General features: G+C 39.5%; 2 protein-coding genes across 3 annotated transcripts in view; both read left to right on the forward strand.

Annotated features, from left to right (window-relative positions):
- The first annotated feature begins 855 nt into the window (after nt 1-855).
- LOC114358838 (RING finger protein 121) lies at nt 856-10,516 on the forward strand. Its single transcript, XM_028312909.1, has 8 exons — nt 856-979; nt 1,056-1,090; nt 4,509-4,650; nt 5,692-5,846; nt 6,219-6,447; nt 7,489-7,591; nt 8,922-9,054; nt 10,376-10,516. The coding sequence occupies exons 1-8, from the start codon at nt 947-949 to the stop codon at nt 10,494-10,496; spliced, it is 951 nt and encodes a 316-aa protein (XP_028168710.1). The 5' UTR covers nt 856-946; the 3' UTR covers nt 10,497-10,516.
- Nucleotides 10,517-17,837: 7,321 nt separating this feature from the next.
- Nucleotides 17,838-20,295, forward strand: part of aif (apoptosis-inducing factor) — a 29,482-nt gene continuing 27,024 nt past the window's right edge. Inside the window, exon 1 of one of the 2 annotated variants that reach the window (XM_028312937.1) lies at nt 17,838-18,081. In XM_028312937.1, the coding sequence (XP_028168738.1) occupies nt 17,985-18,081 (97 nt within the window). In that variant the 5' untranslated portion in view covers nt 17,838-17,984. The remainder of the gene's footprint in view (nt 18,082-20,295) is intronic. The other variant, XM_028312938.1, reaches the window with a different exon arrangement.

Genomic DNA, 20,295 nt, shown 5'->3' on the forward strand with positions numbered 1-20,295 from the left:
GAGTCGCTTGTGCGTACTTGGCAGACCAGGTGGGAGGGAGAGAAATCAGTTTTTCCCCGACGTGTCTGGGAGACTCAGCATGCGCTGGGTCGAACCAGATTATGTGACTTCTCAGGTTCTTACGGGGCACGGCTGCTTTAACAAGCGGCTGTGCAACATGGGGTTAAGGGACAGTGCGAGCTGCGATTGCGGTGAGCTCGAGGAGGACCGTCACCACATACTGTGGGATTGTCCCCCATATAGGGACATACGCGAGGAGCTGCTGCAGGGAGTCGTGCTGGAGACGCACGGCCCCGCTTGGTACCCCGATCTTAATAAATATCCTTGGACATTTTACACTACGCTTCTAGTCCCAAACTAAGCAAAGCTTGTACTATGGGTACTAGACAACGGATATAAACATACTTAAATACTTTTTTTTTTTTGTAAATACATACATATTATACATAGAAAACACCCAGTCCAATACAAACAAATATGTTCATGCACACAAATGTTTGTACTGTGCGGGAATCGAACCCGCAACCTCCGGAATAGTAGTCCGTTTCGAACCACTACACCAAACGGCCGACAGACAGTATAACGCCTGAACAAAAACAAAGGGTAATATTTTGGTGTTATACATAGATTTCGAATACGAAAAATATATAATTTAACTAATTAAGACATGACAAAAAAAACCGGCCAAGTGCGAGTCGGGCTCGCGCACAAAGGGTTCCGTAGCAGCAAATATAATAAACTTATTATGTCAATTTAATCAACCTATCTCAAAAACTATAAGAGATACTTTGATCAAACCAAAAATCGTTGAAAGAGTTAATTAGCATGCATCACCTCTATTTTTTTTAGAATTTNAAAAAAAAAAAAGATAATTAGATTAATTATTAATGTAAATATATATTCATCGTGTAATTAGTGATAGATTGTTGCTATTTTAACCGCTGCAATGGACCTCCACCGGCCAGTTGATCCTAATAAGGTAAATAAATGTAACCATATTTGTACAGCATAAGTTTCTTAATTTATTGGCTAATTTATGCCTTCTTTTTTTTTAGACCTACGAGGAATTGACCTCGGAGGAGAAACTGAGGTGAGCAATCATTTAAAATATTACATTTCACACATAAAGTTAAACATAGCCTTACTTATTGATCATGATTCATGCATTATTTTTCCATAATGTTTTATGTTTTAATATCTGATAAGCCACGACGATAGATAGTAAATATTATTGAAATTGAATCACTTGTTTCAACTACAATTTTAAAGTTTAATTTATAAATAAAAGTACCTACTTATAGCTCGTTTGGCATTCCACTTGCATCAAATATTAATATTATTAACCAGAAAGTTTCTTGAGTTGCCAGCGTTCTACACTTCTGCTTACTTTAGACCATGCAACTTTTAGACACCGAGTAAATTTTTTTTTTGATTGAAATTAAATTCAAATCATCAACATTAGAAATAAATTAATAAAAAATACATTTTGGATTGCTGATGTTAAATTGAAAAAAACTACCAGTACTTAGATAATTGATTGTATGTGTATTGATGAGGCATAGGAATAAAAGAAGAATTTTGGTGAAAACAGACTAAAACAGATAAAAATATGTCATAAGCTCCTGTTGATAAGATAAGAATGGTGTTTGTAGACAAGTGTATCTGTCATGTGTGCTATTCATTCAACTGTACATGTATTTGCTCAATAGATCAGTTCCACTGATATTTGACTTTGAAATATCTTCTTAAATTATTTAAACTCAATTTATCTTTTCCCTTGTACTTTTCCTGTTTAGTCATGAGAACAAGATGAGGGCATTGAATTAGCAATTAATAAACTGAATGCTGCCTGTCTACAGTGCGCCAGAGAGCAGAAATAACAGGAGTAGCAGCGCGCGTTTATTTCCATACAAAAAAATTTCGCCATTTCCTGAGGGGGACGAGGTAATGACATTTGTGTAACAGCTGATGGCGCTGAGACACTATCGATATTTTTGTCGATGAGAATCATTGCTCTATGGTTCATAGTCTATGGCTCGTTTAAAAAAATGATATGAATTAATTTATTATCCTATGGGAGATTCAACATTTCAGATCTCTATTTAAAGGAAAATACGCATAAGTTTGGCATTTCTTCCCTAGCACGAATACGAATTGTGAAAGTTAAGAGTTATATGAAAAAAACTAAAAAGTCATTTATATAGGCTCTTAAAAAGCACTTTTACACGTCCCAGTATTAACCCTACCACCATTACCCTACACTACCCATGAAATAGGTACCTAATATTCTTATATACCAAACATGACCCACGGCCACACTCCCTTGGCAAAGGGGATCGACTATCAGCCTTAGGCCCGGTTTCCACCAAAGCAGAGCGGTACGGAGACGAGAGATGTACGACGAAGCTGGCAGGCTATTTCCACCAAAGCGGAGCGGAGAAGAGCGCAGCGGTGCTGAGACGAGAGGAGATGCGTGAGCTGTGCGTAGCTGTTAGCTGTCAGTCTATTGCTATCTATGAAATACCGCACTGCTCCGCACAACTCCACACCGCTCCGCTCTTCTCCGCACCGCAAGGCAGCGTCAAATTCTATAGAAAATCAAGTGCACCTGATTCTTCTCCTCTTGATTCATTTCCATCGAAGCGGAGGGGAGTGAAGATGTGCAAATAAGGGAATCTGATTGGATTCAAAAAACTTCTCTGCTCCACTCCGCCTTAGTGTAAACCGGGCCTTAGAGGATGAACAGGAGGTGGCATTTTGAGCATTCATGCTCTTTCAATATTCTTTATTACTTTAGCGTATGTGAAGGTACATAGAAGGTTAGTTCAATGTCGAAATTCAACTTTCAAAGATGGTACGGAACTCTGTTTTAATTTTCTTTTGTTCGGTTTATACGTAAAATTATTTACAGGAGAGAAGTAAATCTTTCTAACAATACAATCACCAAGTCGATNGATAGAGAAAAATGGTGAAAAATACAAATATTATTTATTATTATAGTATATAATAAGATCCAGATATTGCGAGTAGTTGGATCTTTTGGAAATCTGTAAAATAGCGGGAACTTACTTAACACGTTTATTATGTCAGGGTAAATGTGATAAATTGAAAATTATTAATAATCGCCGGTTATTATGAATAATTCCCGACAGTCGAGGTAAAAGTAATAAATGAATTTACATTTATCAGTGATTATTAATAATGTATTAATACTAACAAATATCATAAAAGAGAACACCTATTGGCAGTATCAAATTGTTTGCATAGAATTTCGATTATATTGTTATAAGTACACTATCCTTAAAATATTACACAATTAGGAATTTTTGCTTTCCAGTCATTCCAGTGGCAACACTTCTAGAAATTTAGTTTTTTGCAAATTTAGAGTATTAATTAATGTGAAATAAATAAAATAATATTTACCGATGGAATGTAATGTTGTCCTTTTCAAGATTTGATGTTTCAGATCTCTTCTTACAATTAAAAACACTGCAATTCACCATTTTTATCGCAGCACGTTACTCTTCAATAGTGACATTTGGAATATGTCATTGGTGGCGCTGCAACTAGTTTTTATAAACTGAGTGAACCACTGGTCTACTTACATTGCTAGAGGGGATTGCCTGTCAGTTCCACTCCTGTTATTTCTGCTCTCTGCAGTGCGCCCATCTAAAGTCGCGCGAAATTTTATTTCTGTCGCGATCACACACTCACTGCGGCCGCCCGTCGCACAATCGCGACAGCAATATAATTACGTGCGAGCAACAAGGATGGGTAGCTTGGGGTCATTAGACGAAATTCCATCTGCTCGGCGACTGGACTTTACCAAGTCACACGAGTCCCAAGATTGCGAGGAACCAACGTTGTAATAAACACATTTGAAAAGAAAAAGTAGACAGACATCCACATGACTTTGCCATTCCCTAATCGTACAAAAACGCAACTGCTACCATGATTTTAACAAACTGAAACACCGAGTTCGTCACTGTAGATTCATCGTGAGTATCATGACAGGGGTCGACAAACGACCTTTATATTCTAGCAAAAAGCGGTAATAAAAACGGTCACACCTACAATCCATGTGCAGTCACACAAATGCTAAGCTCAGTAGGCCTAAGATGCGCGCCGTGATAACTTTTATCGACGTCAAAATGTATGGGCAAAATCGATAAAATGGCGTGATAACCGCTTATCGCGACGCGCATCTTAGGCCTACTGCTTAAGCCTCGTCAACTGTATAATGTCTTACTAAAGCCTGGTCCGTGAGCACGTAGAATTTTGTCCAATAACCCCAAGCTACCCATCCTTATCGCTCGCGCGTAATTATATTGCCATCGCGACTGTGCGACGGTCGCCGGGCGCCCGCAGTGAGTGTGTGAGCGCGACAGCAACATAATTACGCGCGAGCGATAAGGATGGGTAGCTTGGAGTCATTGGACAAAATTCTACGTGCTCACGGACCAGGCTTTACCTAATGGAAGACAATTAAATCTTTTGTTGCGTACCAGATATGACCACCAGAAGTTGCATGAGATGCACCGCGGCCACGAGTCGATGCATACCTCGATGGTGATGATCCTCATAATAACGCTCATCGTCGCGCAAGTCATCGTCGTGGAATGGAAGAAGAGACACTACAGATCTTACGCGGTAAGTTGGCGTTAAGCCTGGAATACTTGTAGCTTTAGTTCGAACTTTTATATCCCAAGATCTTTCTGTAGAACTTTTTTATTTCTTTTTTTTTGTCGCGGAGGAAATGCTTTGCGCACCGGACTTCCGGCACCCTGAAAAAAGCGCTGCTCCGTCCTGAAAACGACGGTGTATACCCACTAAAACCTCCGTGGCGTTCTGTCATAGCCCGAGTGGTGGTGTCGCGAGTATCCGGCCGTAGCCTTATGCCCGTTTTCACCATCAATCCCTAATTTTTAAGTGACCCCTATGAAAACAAAATTCCTGTTGTGTTACCATAGGGGTCACTTAAAATTTTGGGATTGATTGTGAATACGGGCATTAGACTCCCGCGACACTTATCTGTAGGAATAATCAACTCATTTAAACCCGATCATTACACCGTCTTACATGCGACAGTCGTATCACCACATTGATGATGATGATGATGAATGTAGTAACCCTACAACTGCTTTGGAATGGGACAGTAATATGGGCCAGTGCTGAGAAGAAGTAGTGCAAGAAACTCAGTCAGTCACTATTGTCAGACTCTTTTCAAAGATTTTAAGAACTTCTCAGCCTTTGCCCTCACAGACTGAGGCCCTCCAGACTCATCTTCCATCTGGCAAATGACCAACTGTATGTAACTTTTTTCCTGTAGCCTCCCAATCGGCCCCGAGCTTTAAATTGCGATGAAAGGATAATGAGCGCAATGAAATAAGAGACCCTTCAAAGCCGCAAATGCCAGTGGCAAAGCGCGCAAATAGTAGGTAATAAACTTCCAACACCACTTATGTATTTACCCTATTTTTTGAGCAAATAAATAATTTGAATTTGAATTTGAATTTGAATTTGAATAGTGACGTGCACTGACAGAAACTTTTTTGTCACCTCCATCATAAATCTCCATGGACTTGGTATGAGTGACGACTGACGAAAGAGTCACGGCGACAAAGACACCCGCGGTTCAGTTCTTGTTAACTGCGACCAGTTCAGAAATGCACTGAATTATTCCGTTTCCAGTTCTTCACGATGGTTGCGATGTGGTCTATCCCGGTGCTGATGAGCGCGCGCAACCAGTGGTGGCGGTTCATCATCGTGTGGTCCGTCTTTACGCTGCTCACCGGGCTCGTCATCAGGAAGTCGAGCTGCAAGCCGATGTCGGTCACCACGCCTAGGTAACAAGGGTCATTTTGCCGTGAGATTTTTTCAGTCTAGGCGCAGACCAGCGACTTTTTGTCCGCCGATAGTTGGGTCGGGTTGTTAATCAGTAGACAAGTATGAAATTGCGCATTATCGGCCGATTCTTCATACAAATTAGAATCGGGTCCAACTATCGGCCCACTAAAAGTCTTCTGCGGGGAATCGAGAGTTTGTAACAAAAGTGTCATGTCACAGGGCCCGTATGTGAGGTGCCGTTTTTATTGTTCAATATACCCGTATATCTACCCTCACACACTTTATACTGCTGATTAATTTTTGATATTGGTCAATAGAAAAGATATATTTTATTACACCATTCTTATTGACCCTATGCAATTTATTTCCAGATTAGTATACAAGTGGTTCTACTTAATATACAAGCTAAGTATATTCTTCGGGCTGTTCGGATACGTGGTTATGATACTGACCTTCATGGGCGTGAACCTGGTGTTTGGCCACAAGCCACAGGCGTGGATGGACGTGGGCCTCGTGTGTCTGTTCTATGGATTATACTTCGGCGTTCTGGGCAGAGACGTCGCCGAGTACTGCGCGGACAAGATGGCCGCGTCTATTGGGGTGAGTTTACTAACTCTTTCTCTCTTCTCTCTCTCTCGCTCTCCTCTCTCTCACACAGTACTGCGCAGAAAAGATGGCCGCCTCTATTGGAGTGAGTTGACTTACTCTCTCTTCTTTGTTTTTCTCTCTCCTCTCTCTCTCCCCCCGCTCTATCCTTTCTCTTTCTCCCCGCTCTCTCCTCTCACACAGTACTGCGCAGACAAGATGGCGGCCTCTATCGGGGTGAGTTGACTTACTCTTTCTCGTCTGTCTTCCTCTCCTCTCTCTCTCCCCCCGCTCTATTCTCTCTCTCTCTCTCTCCTCTCTCTTGCGCTCTTTCACACAGTACTGCGTAGAAAAGATAGCCGCCTCTATCGGGGTGAGTTGACTTACTCTCTTTTCTCTGTCTTTCTCTGTTTTCTCTCTCTCCCCGCTCTATCCTCTCTCCCTTCTCTTGTGCTCTCTCAAACAGTACTCGTGGAAAAGATGGCCGCTCTATCGGGGTGAGTGTACTTACTCTTTCTCCTCTCTCCGCTCTTTTCTCTCTCTCGCATAATAGGCACTCATCTCATTTAACACCAGATGCGATTGCGGTCAAATACCTGCCTTCTTCTTATTCGTTACGCTCTTGGCAGCGGTCGTGGTCACGTTGAGGCGTTGTTCACATCGGTTGTAGAGGCGGATACAACTCTCCGCACGATCTCCCTCCATCTCTCTCTATTGGCAGACTGTCTGGTGCAGTCACATAAGCCGTCTCCCACTGCTGCTTTCACTTGGTCGGTCCAGCGCATTGGTGACCTGCCACGCGATCGGGTTCCTTCGACTTTTCCCTGGACGACCAGTCGTTCTATGGAGTTGTCATCCCGCCTCGAGACATGTCCGAAGTATTGCCTACCTTGTTACACATTAAAAAATCATCAACTTTCAACCTATCAACTTACCTTGTTTTCGCTCAATACTTAATATTAGAAAAACTCAAGTTGCGACAAATTTCAAAAGTCCAAGTAAACAAACCCTCTTTCTGGCGCAGTCGGGTAATAAATGTGGGCAATAAATTTACAGTACTACACAAAGGAAGGCATCCCGACGCGACAGCTGGAGACCAACGTGTGTGCCGTGTGCGGCAACCAGCTGTTGGTCAACGAGCATGAAGAGGGAGTTTTAGGTGAGAATACATTCTATAAGGAAGTCAAAATACTTCCCCCTTACTAATAAAATCTATCCATAATAAGCGATAGCCCACTTCTTCTTAGTCGGGCACTCTTGTCAGAGTGGTCGTGGTTGCGCTGACGAGGTACATGGTGAGGTGATGTAGCTCTCCTGGTGATGTGCTTCCATTTCTGACGGTTAGAGGCGTCGCGAGTACACTGGACCATGGTGGACTCAGTAGCCTTCGTGATGGAATAGAATAGAAAACTTTTTATTTGCAAGAAAGGTATACAAGCAGGCAAGACATAGATTAAAACAGAGAGAAATAAACAAGTGGACAATTAACTGCTTGTGCCCCTCTGACAAAAAGGCACCCGCTGATGGCGTCTATCCAGCGGGTTGGCGATCGACCGCGTGCTCTCCTGCCTTCCACCTGGCCCTGAGCGATAGTTGCGACTCTGCGAAATGTCGCGACGACAAGCTAATAATATGATATGATCCGCGCATGTGTTTTGTCCCAATATGCGCTGTCGCTAAACGTCACTTTAAAACACTGTTCAACGAGTGTGTTTTTATTAGTAAGGGGGTTTGTATATTGTTGTTACGACAGAGGACTAGATCGCCTAAAAGATGGACAGATGGCCAGGGACAAAAGTCGGTGGAAGGGTGAAAAGGAGGCCTATGTTCGAAGATGACCCCAAATAGATAGATAGATTTTTGTTACGATATATTTCTTTAATTTGATTTGCAAGCCCAAACTGACTATGCCCTGTTAAAAATGTGGCAGCTAATGCTGAATTGTAAGCCTTTTCGGCACACTTGCGTAAACATGTTTGTTTTATTGAAATAATAGTGCGTGTGATAAATCACCGGACTGTATTGTATTATTATTAATTATTTTATACTTTACAATCGTATACACCGCCTTCAATTTTAATTATTTTAAACAACTATCATCTGGGTAGATTTTCATCTTTTGTTTGCATATTTTTTTGATTTTATTGTTAGAAAATAAACAGCATTTTATAACACATAGAATTACTAATTCAACTTTACATTTGCCAAAAGAGTTTTCACAAACAGCTCTTACATAGGTTTCGTACAATTTTCCCTTTTTGTTGTAAGTAATGTTTATCTAAAGTCCGGTTGACGAGCTGATATAATTTCTTACAATGACCCCATTCGACCCATCCTTATCGATCGCGCGTAATTATTTTGCTGTCGCGCTCGCACACTCACTGCGGCCGTCCGTCGCACGAGCTTGGGGTCATTGTACGAAATTCCACCTGCTCGACGACCGGACTTTATCTGTTACCTGTACTTACGAAGCTACCTGTCGCTTCCAGAGAACACGTACAAGCTGACGTGCGGCCACGTGTTCCACGAGTTTTGCATCCGCGGCTGGTGCATCGTGGGCAAGAAGCAGACCTGCCCCTACTGCCACGACAAGGTCGACCTCAAGCGGATGTTCACCAACCCGTATCCTTTTATAAAACAAAAATAAAATCGTTCCTTTCAACCAAATTACGTCCATTGCTTCACAACGATTCCTAGGAATGCCTTAACGGCTATTCCGACGCTTCTCGCGACCTTCAACAAATTTTCAGTCTATTACCGCTTATCTACCGCCTCCTAGTTTAGTATTAATTTATGGTCTTATGAACAGTTAGAAAATATAACATACTGAATTACTGACAGTTTTAACGGTTTGAGTGTCGGACTGCCTTCGAGTTCGATCCACGTAGCGTTTGACGTTACCTATTTTGGTAAACTATTTTGAGTACTATGCACCACGAACGACCCAAATATTAGCACTCCTCGTGCTATAATATACTAATAAGATAAAATAAGATACATTTATTGAATAAAAACTTAGCCTAAATACAAGAAACTTAAATGGGACTAAGAAATTATTTGGTTAGTAACAATATGTTAATTATCAAATTTGAATTTGAGTTTGAAAAAGGTAGTATACCTAGTCTGCGAAAGTTATCTTTTATAGCCTGACCAGGAACATAAAAACCCTCGCCATGTTGCGGAAAACTAATGGTACTAATTTCTTTTAATGGCAACAGTAACTGAAAACTTCATTGACATGTCACCTTGCATGTCAGTCTATTGTTGTCAAAGTGTAAACAAACTTTATTTTAAATGTTTGCAATTGATTTTGTGAATTAAATTGCTAAAATATTTTTATAGTCGTGAAAGAAAAGTGGTTCACTATGTGTTAAAGTATTTGTCGAAGAGAAATACTTAGGGTTCGGACAATATTTTCATTGAATAATGTTTCCGACAAAGGTTGTCAAATTGACTGACATGTTTATCGTATAGTACAGTCCACTATGAAAATTAGCTGTAGTCTGTTTCAACTACCTATTTTAAAGTTTTTTGTCACTTTCTAAGTTTTGAATTTTATGGAATTGGGAAAGAAGTACCGAGTTTGAAGCGTTCATGAGCAGACATTGCAGTTGAATATTCAAGTTCTGAATTTGATTATTGATGAATAAATAAAAATAAATCCTACTAGCTCGATTGATGGTTTAATTTAATTTATTTAAACCAGGTTACCTTTAGTAATATTTTTCGTTAATTTATGAAAATATCAAATTAGCCCGTAATCCTGAATCCTGATACATAAATTTAGCCTATTAATTTAACACATGTACGACTGTACTCAGTGTTGCACTATCAAATGCAATTGAAGCGCCTCTATGCCAGGGTTTTTATGTTCCTGGTCAGGCTATACCACAAATTACTAACAATCTTTTTAAAACATATAACTCCTTAACGTGTAATCTAGCTGGGACCGGCCGCACATACTGTTCGGACAGCTACTGGACTGGATCCGCTGGCTGGTGGCGTGGCAGCCGCTTGTGCTGTTCATGGCGCAGGGCATCAACTGGCTCTTCGGCCTGCAGTGACTCAAGCCCCGCCCACGACCCACAAGTGACAGTAAGCACCGCCGACGACCCGCGACCACCTAGGAACAGTGAGCTACAGTACCATATAGTGACAGTGACAGTTGTAAGGACCACCAACGACCCGCATCTTGATTACCGCCTCAATTGGCTCTTCGGCCTGCAGTGACTCTAAGCCCCGTCGACGACCCACAATTGGCGACCGAGGAATAATAGTTATGAGCACCGCCGACGACCCACGACGACCTAGGAGCAGTGACAGCTACTAGTACCACATAGTGACAGTGACAGTTCTAAGGACCACTAACGACTCGCATCTTGATGAGCGAGGAATAGCAAGTGATAGTTGTAAGCACCACCGACGACCCACGACGACCTAGGAGCAGTGACAGCTACTAGTACCACATAGTGACAGTTCTAAGGACCACCAACGACCCGCATATTGACGAGCGAGGAATAGCAAGTGATAGTTGTAAGCACCACGGATGACGCACGACGATCTATGAACAGTGACAGCTACTAGTACCACATAGTGACAGTGACAGCTCTAAGGACCACCAACGACCCGCATTTTGACTGAATAGCAAGTGATGGTTGTAAGTACCACTAATGACCTAGATCTTAATCACTAAAGAACAGTGATAGTTGCTGATAATAGGCCATGTAGTGCACAGTGACAGATGTAAGGACCACCAACGACCCAAAATTGACGATTGAGGAATAGTGACAGATGACCCGGATGATGATGTAACATCCCTAGTTTGCACCCTTCGAGCTTGTCAACCTAAATTACCAGTGAGCTTACCTTCAGTTTACGTTAGGTGTGCTCGCTAGCGAGTACGTCAAATAAATGTATGAAAATTTTAGTTTTTAAAAGTAGTCGCTAGGGGCGCTGCACAATATGTCATACATTTAATGTAATTTTTTACACAGTCGCTAGCGAGCACACCTAACGTAAACTCATGGTAAGCACACTGTTCTAAGCTGCATGACAACAGTCATTGTTACTAGTAACTGTCCATGTTCTATGTGTCAAAAGTTCACTCCCTATTTTTTACTTTTATGTTGTCTGTATTCGACGGTGAATGGGTTAACGCAAAATGTTTTTCGGTTTTGTAAACACTTGTGTGGGTTTGTAATGGTTGTAAGTACAATGTCAGTTTGACAAGTGAACAGCGAGAACGGATGTTCTGGAGGCGTATAGTTCCAAAATACTGGACTGTCCTGTCGATGACATTGACAGTGGGGCGCCACCGTCAATACCGGATCGCTGGTTCAGATTTTTGCCATGTTGGAAACCATATAGTTGAACGATGGTAGCGCCCCCCTGTCATTGAGTTTGGTGGGACAGTTCAGCGTGGGTCATCTATAGTGTGAGTTTACGTCAAACGCACTCGATGTCGATTGCATAAAAATGTGACATTAAATGTATGACGGATTTTACAGCGCCCCTAGCGGACTTTCAAGAACAGAAATCTTCATATTTTTTTTAACGCGCTCGCTAGTTACGACGTTTGAATTTTGATGTAAACTCACACTAAACCCTCCGGTCGTACTTTAAACAAAGTAGCTAACGTAACAATTAGGACTAACATGTCAATTATTTACATATTTGTCATGGTTGTGTGTTTGCAAAATCATTACTATTCATTATTATGTTTACATTAACATAGTTATTTGGTGCGACATTTCGTGGACGACACATACAGTCGGCGTCAAATAATTCATGACACCCAAAGCGGCCAAAAAGATGACAACACAACCTTATTCCAATGAGGGCTATCGTTTTTATACTTAACAGTTGGCACCCCTGGCGATTGACAGGACCTTACTCTACAGTGGCGCCATCTTGATGAGCGCAAATGCGATAGTCTTCCTACCACTTTCGCGCTCACCAGTCGGCGCCACTGTCTTCGCTACTAGCAAGTGACAGAACCTTACTCTACAGTGGCGCTAACTGGTGAGCGCTAAAACGATAGCCCTCATTGTAACAAAGACGTGTGGCGAACTTTCTGGCTATTTCGGTGTCACGAACTATTTGACGCTGACTGTACTTGCGGAAATAAATTAATAAAAACGAATCAGTCACGCATCGGTTGTCACGGATTTTAATAACAATACTGACGACGGCACATCAAGCTACTTGCTCTGGGGTCTTATGTAGTTATAGAAAGAGCGACTTTGCAACAAAAAGTGTGCCATTTGTATGACCGGGGCGTGCGTGGGGCCTCCGAGAGTTCATACAAAAGTCCATTTATACACGGCCCCGGAACAAACTTGACCTTCACTGGTTGGGTTTTTATTGGCGGTCAAGCTGTAAATCCTGACTACACAGGAGTTGCAGCGGTGGGAATGGTCCTTATACGGCCCACGTATGACCCATGGCCATGTTGATACACCTTAAGGCTTGGTATTTCTTCTAAAGTAGGTATTTCGCGCTGTCAAAATCTGCGCGCGCAATTCTTCGCCGAAAACAGCGCGTCAAAGAGCTCCCGCCACAATTTCCAGCTACACAGTATAGAAATACGCAGTTGGTTAGGTTAGGTTGACTTCCTTCCCTTCAAGCGTCACACTCACAACACTTTCTAATAGAAATCATATCCAAGTGATACAAATTAAAACACCTTTCAGACTTTTTGGGAATATATTCTAGAATCGAATAAATATAAAATATAACTGCAGAAGTAAACACGGTTCAAAGTGGCCGTGGCGTCGCCCGACCTTCTGGAAGTTAAAAACTGACACGCGTCCGTCCTCCGTAAGCGCCACCGCGCGACTGATTGAGATTGTCCAAGCCGTCATGGGCGATTTTTTCCACATTTTTTAACATAGTAACTAAATAAGACGCAATATAAAAATTTCATCCGTTAAAAGCCCTCAAGTTATTTCTGAACTTTAGTTTAGTAAAAGATTCAGAATCTCAAATCGCTTATTTTAAAAATAAAACCATAATTAGAAAACGAATAGAGGTAACTTTGGGAATTTATTCTATCGAGTCAACTTCATCAAATCGTGTTTCCATCCGTTAATAGCCCTAGAAAATATCCTCAACTATGCCCAAAAAAAATCTTAGCCTTTTATTTTACTGTTTGGTACCTCAAAAATGAAAAATGAAAACCTCATTTTCGCCATTTTCTCTGTTACCCGGCCTTAAGGAACTACGATCTCCTGTTTACGATTTTTATATTTATAATATCCAACCTTAAAGTAATTTTGTACAGATTTTAGGTAGACGATCGATTATGTTGGAATTGTTTTATAGTTAACTTGCTGCTTCGAGTATACAGGGTCAGTATGATTCTGTCTTAGTGTGATCGGGTCCTAAGCCCAGTGTATAAAAATATTCAACATGCTGTATAGTTTTTTTTTACCGTGTGAGCACTGTTAACATCGTTTCTGGCTCGATTGAAATGCCTTGGTTTTTGCACATAAATGTGGGTTTATTCACAATTTCTTTGATGTGCGCATTTAGTTAAGTATGCCAGTATTTTCTTTCATTATAGATTTAGAAACAACTTATTCCAAGCACTAGACAAGACACGAAGCTCTTACATATTTTGTATTGAAACTGAAAAGTATAGAAAAAATATGTATTTAATTTCAAATATTGCACATAAATACCGTTTCGTCAGTCTTATTTCCTTCGTGTATGCGTTCGTTTGCATTATATTCACACATTAACGTAGAATTTTAAACAATTTAAATCCGTACCGCGTGGTTTGTGTGTGAAACGCACGCTCTTTCTTCATTTTTGTACTTCCTAGTACTTATTCTTCCTCTGAGTTTCAATCTAACACAAAATCTATCTGCCTTTTTATTGCAGTAATATTTTCTTTACCGCAAACCACTTAGATATATTTGTTTTGGTCGAAATCGAATTACTAGTTGGCGCCACTAGTAATGGACAGGACCTTTCCTACAGTGACGCCTCTCGGTGCATGCAAATGCGATAATTCTACTGTTTCACGTTCACCAGTTGGCGCCACCGTCTTAGCTAATATCGAGTGACAGGACCTTCCTACAAAGGCGCCAACTATTGAACCCTCATTGCAGGGGTGACCAAACTATTGACCCGTGAGGCCTACTTCTGCTCGAAAATATTTATTGCGGTCGACTGCAAGGCTCAGTTTAAAAGAGTGAAATGAAACATTTTTTCATTTTCAATCATTCTTTTTAGTTTATTTAACTCTCGCGGGCTACCGCGGTCGACATCTTGGCCATCACTGCCTTATTGTATCAATCCCCATTATGCTACTAAAGGATATCTTAAAAACTGAACTTCTCAAAATAGGGATATCTCTTAATGTGGAGTTCGCAAAATTATAAAGTTACAGTGACTACAAGTACATCACATTATTAAATATAAGCTTGAAATAATTTATTATGGATTTTCTTCACATGTGTACTTACAATACAATGAAATAAACAAACTCACCTTGAATTTTATTGTTAATGGCGTCGTCATACAAATTAGCAACGAGTTGTATTACTAATGTGAATTGAATGTAAATAAGTATTTAAGTTAATATGTATAAGATATTATGTCTATTTGGTTGGCAGGTTTTTTATAAATCGTTTTAGCTATGTTTGTTTAATTTATGTATGCGCTTAGAAAATTGATTTGAATAATAAAATTAGGTAAAGCCCGGTCTCTGAGCACGTAGAATTTTGTCCAATGACCCCAACAAAATTCCAGACAAAATTCTACGTGCTCGGCGACCAGACTATAGATGTTTTTTGGTCAAGTGCGTGTACTCTCGTTCTACAGACTAATTTAAATCAGCCGATTCATCCGCAAACAGTACAATTGATGAACAGCGAAAAATTGTGAAACCATTTAATTTTATTTTCTGATTGAAATCGTCTCTTATTCCATTACCTATCGTTCATTTAAAAAGTATTTAATTTTCATTAATTTATTTTAGTGTTTAAAGTAACGTGAAAAATTACTTAGAACAAATTCTATTTTTCTAACCCCCTTACTAATAAAACTTACACGCTCGTTGAACAGTGTTTTATTAAAGTGACGTTTAGTATGGAAATGTCATTTTAAAACAGTGTTCAACAACTGTGTAACTTTTTATTAGTAAGGGGGTAAATAAATATCTAGTTGTGAAGATATATTTATTGTGCCTTTTAAGTTCAATGTCGTGTTTTAATTTGTTCCTGTTTTATTTAGATTTAATTATGAATGTTATGTAATTTAAAATAATGTATACAAACATACGCACATACAACCCGATCGAGCTAATTTTGCACTTCGCTGATATGCGACTCTCTCTCTCACTTAGGCCTCAGCCTCGAACTTAGCGGGCAGCGGGGCGGGAGCGGCGGCGGCGCGGGAGCGGGGCGGCGGCGGCGGCGGCGCGGGAGCGGGGCGGGTAACGCAGACCCGTTCTCGAAACCAGCGGGCAGCTCGCTCGGCGCTTTAGCGGCGAAGTGTTGTGTTCGGGGTTGTGTTGTCGAGATATTTGTTTTTATTCGCAAACGAAATGTCTGAACAACTGCGACAATTTTATTTCGATTCAAATTTATTCCTAACGCTCGATTTATTGTGGGCAAAAGAAGGAGTGCGCTCCCCGCTCGATGCCCGCTCCCTCGCCGCTGCCCGCTCGTTGCCCGCTGCCCCCCCGCTGCCGCGCCGCTGTTTTCGAGAACCGGTCTATTTGATTTTACGCATAAGATCCTGCCGCTCCCGCGCCGCCGCCGCCGCCGCCCCGCTGCCCGCTAAGTTCGAGGCTGAGGCCTTACACACCACCCCGCGTTCGCCCCGTCCGTACCAGAGCGTCATTGTGACGTCACGGCAGCCAGGTGCGTTAACTCGACCGGGTTATAATGTAATGCCTTCATTTCAAATGTTTCTTGTATCTTTTATACAATACTAGCTGACCCGGCGAACTTTGTTCCGCCTTAATGGCAATAAATAACGGGATAAAAAGTATCCTATGTCCTTCTCCTGGCTCTAAACTACCTCCCTGACAATTTTCAGCTAAATCGGTTCAGCCGTTCTTGAGTTATAAGTGGAGTAACTAACACGACTTTCTTTTATATAATAGATTTGTAATCACCCCTATTTGCGCCTAATGCTTCAACCACAGCAACGCGTGCAGATCGCCATCGCCAGAGCGATCATAGAGAAATGAAGCTACTAACCAAATGTTTTTATGACCTCAATGAATATTTTAATGACAAGTAAACTAATGTAAAATTGACATGTAAATGAAATGAAATCCAATTAATGTAATAATTTATGACTACTATAATTTTATACGTCCGAAATCAATTAATAATTTTAATGACAAGTAAACTAATGTAAAATTGACTTGTAAATGATATTAAATCCAATTAATGTAATAATTTATACTACCAAATATTGTACGTCCGAAATGGACAATTCTGTTGATACCTTGACATGCATGTATTATTTTTAACGACCAATGTACTTACACAGAAAAGACAATAAATGATTATCTTATCTAATGACAGGTCGCGTGAACTGTCATGGGTCGCGCGACCTGTCATTGGCTTTTGATCGCGCCGGCGATGACGATCAGCATGCGTTGGTGTGGTTGAAGCTTAAGTTTCAAATAGGCATACCATCTGCTAATTTGGCTGGTTACCTCGATGGAATTTGAACCTTAAGTCCTTAGTATTATTGTTAAAATCTATTGATTGTTTGAATTTTGAAAACTACTCTTGTGTATTCTTATCCAAAATCTTATAGATATAGATTACTTGCAAATTATGTCGTGGAATTTATATTTATTTATTAACTTATTGTGTACTCTAAGTACCTGCTCCATTCCATGTCTTGAATAACCTACAATAAATTGAATTATGTATATTATTTATCCGTAAGATGTGTATGTATAGTGTTACGATTTGTAGTTTTTTTGTACAAAATAAATCTGATTGAATATTTTGTCAGTGATGCGTTTTATTATTCGATTTCGAAAACAAAGATGTGTTCTATAACAAGGCATAATTTCGAGCGAGCGCTAAGCTAAGCGATAATAACTATCCCTAAATAAATAAATCTAACTTCATTTTAATGCATACAAACAAAAAATATTTATCCAGCGATGGGATACGCGACCGTTTTTTATTGGCGTGTTTATTGGTAGATCCTGGCTACACGGGAGTTGTAGCGAGGGAAGGCGAGGTGGGAATAGTCCCGTTATTCCCGTTTTTTCCAGCGATACGTTATACGGTGAACGGTTGCATTTTAAATATTTGATTTAATAGACTACACATGTGAAACTTTTTGGTTTCAAAAACTTCACGACCTTTTTTCTAAAAATAAAAAACTTCAGAAGAAAAAAACCGCCGTTCCAAATCTAATTTGTAATCACTGTCAATTTCATTGTTTCACAAAAATGCGGTACAAACTCACCACCGTCAAATCAAAACAATGTAAGTAATCTAAAAGAAATCAAAATTAAAAATTGATGTTAACGATTGATTTGGACAAATTGTGCGTGAACCGGCGCGATGTTCGCTTCGCCCGCTCGCTGCTGCCTGGCCGGCTGCCGGGCACACGTGATGCCTGGCAGGAAGAGCCACTTGGTGCAGGCTGTCACTGGATATGGTAAGATGTTTTTATAGTTCTTCATTGTCTAAAGTTGCTAGCTTTTATCTGAGACTTCGCCCGCGTTAATTTTAGTCTGTCTCAAAATTTTAACCTGCCTCAAGATATTTAAAATCCTCTGACCAAATTTTTTGGCCTTTTCTTAAGAGCGTTGTCACATTTTTCATGCAGAAATCGAGAATTTGGCAGATTTCGAAATGATTTTAGTCATATTATTTATTGTTATAGCTTCTTTTGACTTATATCATCGTAATTATCATACGTTTTTACGGAATGTCTATTGACAAAATCTCGTTCAAATTGGATTTTTGCCTACGAAAACAGCGAATTTCGAAAGCCCGATTTCCAGGTAACTCGCGAAGGCACAACTTTGAACTAATATTACAACAAATTTATTTCTAAGTAAGAAGATAGAATGTATTCATTAGAATAAGCATACCCTGAAGAAGAAAGTGTATTGAGAAAATTTTGATGTTTAATTCATTAAAATGCATTTTTATCATGTCTAAGATAGTCAAAATTCGAGAAAATTACTGCAAGAAAACAGGTCACATCTCATAATCTAAAAGTCATTTGGCAACATAAACTACTTTATACTTAAGAAGAAACATAGTACTATTATTGTGTGAAAAAGAAAAAATATCTATCTTCAATCTTCAAATGAAAAATTAATTTGAAAATACTATAAAATCGGGTGCATCAAATGGCATAAATCAGTCGTGCTTTGGCACTCGTAGACGCCGGGTCTATGTCAGTTGACTGCCCACTGACGTATATGCGTCACGCGTGATTTTTTCGTAAATTGTAGTATGATTGAGTACTTTTGATCCGCAAGTATTTTTAATTTATTTGTTTAGGTAAATCGGACTTGTAATTTCTTTCTTTTCAAACTTTTTATTATTTTACTTACAGAATATGGGTAGAATAGATAAAAGATATTATTATGGTATCTGTTTGGTCAGGAAAAAATAAATGACTAATAAAAATTTTAACAGGGTGTCAAAACATTAGTCTATGCTATTGTGTTTCTACCAACATAAAATATACTCTTCCTTACTAATAAAAGTTGAATAGCGTCTGTATGGTCACACAACGCTTCGTCATGTTTTTCCGAAAGTTCAATTACTGACGACTGAATGAAAGAAATTGGTGCGTAACTATTCATCTGATATTAAACGTTTAGTAATAAAGGGGTAGGTCAGGTAAATGGCAAATCCACCAGCGGTCGCTCGATGACACTTAGACAAATAGTTTTATAAAACGTCAACTAAGTTGGTTAGGTATTTGTATTGTAGATACTTATACAAATGAACGTATAAAATGAGTTTATTTTTAAAAGTATAGGTACAGGGTGGAAACGATAAGTGATTTCACTTGATTTTTAATTATACAAGATATCGAGAAACTGTTTACTGTTCCTGTAAGTGCTTCATGAGCTCTTTAAAACAATAACAATAAATAGGTCAAAGAATAAACTGGATCTATGCGAAAATTCAATGTTTCCGAATTTCATACTAAATGTATGCCGCCAGCCATACCTACCATATTAGAAGTGTTAATTTTTTAAATTTAAATTTTTAATTGAGTAATATATAATAATCAAACAACAAACTCGTAAATTGCATTCTTATTTAAATTATTTACGGAAAACATGATTTTAGGTTTAACTTGCTACAATATCATCAAGAGATACTAATTAATAAATACTAAATAAACAGATAAAGGGGACGGCATTAAGGCACTCAGAATTCTCAGAAACCATTGATTTCGTGTTTGTTTGTAACTGTATTAAATGTATGAAAGCTGGAAATATAGGTTTTTTGAATAGATTCAGTTCGTTCTTAAACATATTATTGATGCCGTTTGCTAGGTCTCATGAAGCACTTTTTCAGTAAGTAACCATTTGTTCGACATCTTGTATACCTACTATAAGAAATATTCGAGTGAGATCACTTATCGATTATTTTCGTCATCCTTATTTGTATTAAATTTAATTAAAATACACTAAGGCTGAGATGCACCACCTAACTTTGACCCTAACTGACAATAACCGGTGTTTTATGTTAGACAGATTTTTGACATCCAAAATTTTGATGTCAATGTTAAAGTAAGACGGTGCAACACGGCCTAACAAATGTATCGTAGACAGTACTTTTTATTTTCTTCATAAATCTTTCTTTTCTTTGTAAAGCTATCTACAAGCTTTTATTTTCT

Source organism: Ostrinia furnacalis, unplaced genomic scaffold (assembly GCF_004193835.3).
Source record: "Ostrinia furnacalis isolate ACB-3 unplaced genomic scaffold, ASM419383v2 OfSCF4122, whole genome shotgun sequence".
In the NCBI taxonomy this organism is placed as follows: domain Eukaryota; kingdom Metazoa; phylum Arthropoda; class Insecta; order Lepidoptera; family Crambidae; genus Ostrinia; species Ostrinia furnacalis.

What these genes read in the sequence shown, in the direction of transcription:
- LOC114358838 (XM_028312909.1), top strand. Translation starts at nt 947, where the DNA reads ATGGACCTCCACCGGCCAGTTGATCCTAATAAG. An exon ending in ACCTCGGAGGAGAAACTGAG is followed by an intron (nt 1,091 to 4,508) that starts GTGAGCAATCAT and finishes GTTGCGTACCAG; the next exon opens with ATATGACCACCAGAAGTTGC. An exon ending in GACACTACAGATCTTACGCG is followed by an intron (nt 4,651 to 5,691) that starts GTAAGTTGGCGT and finishes TTCCGTTTCCAG; the next exon opens with TTCTTCACGATGGTTGCGAT.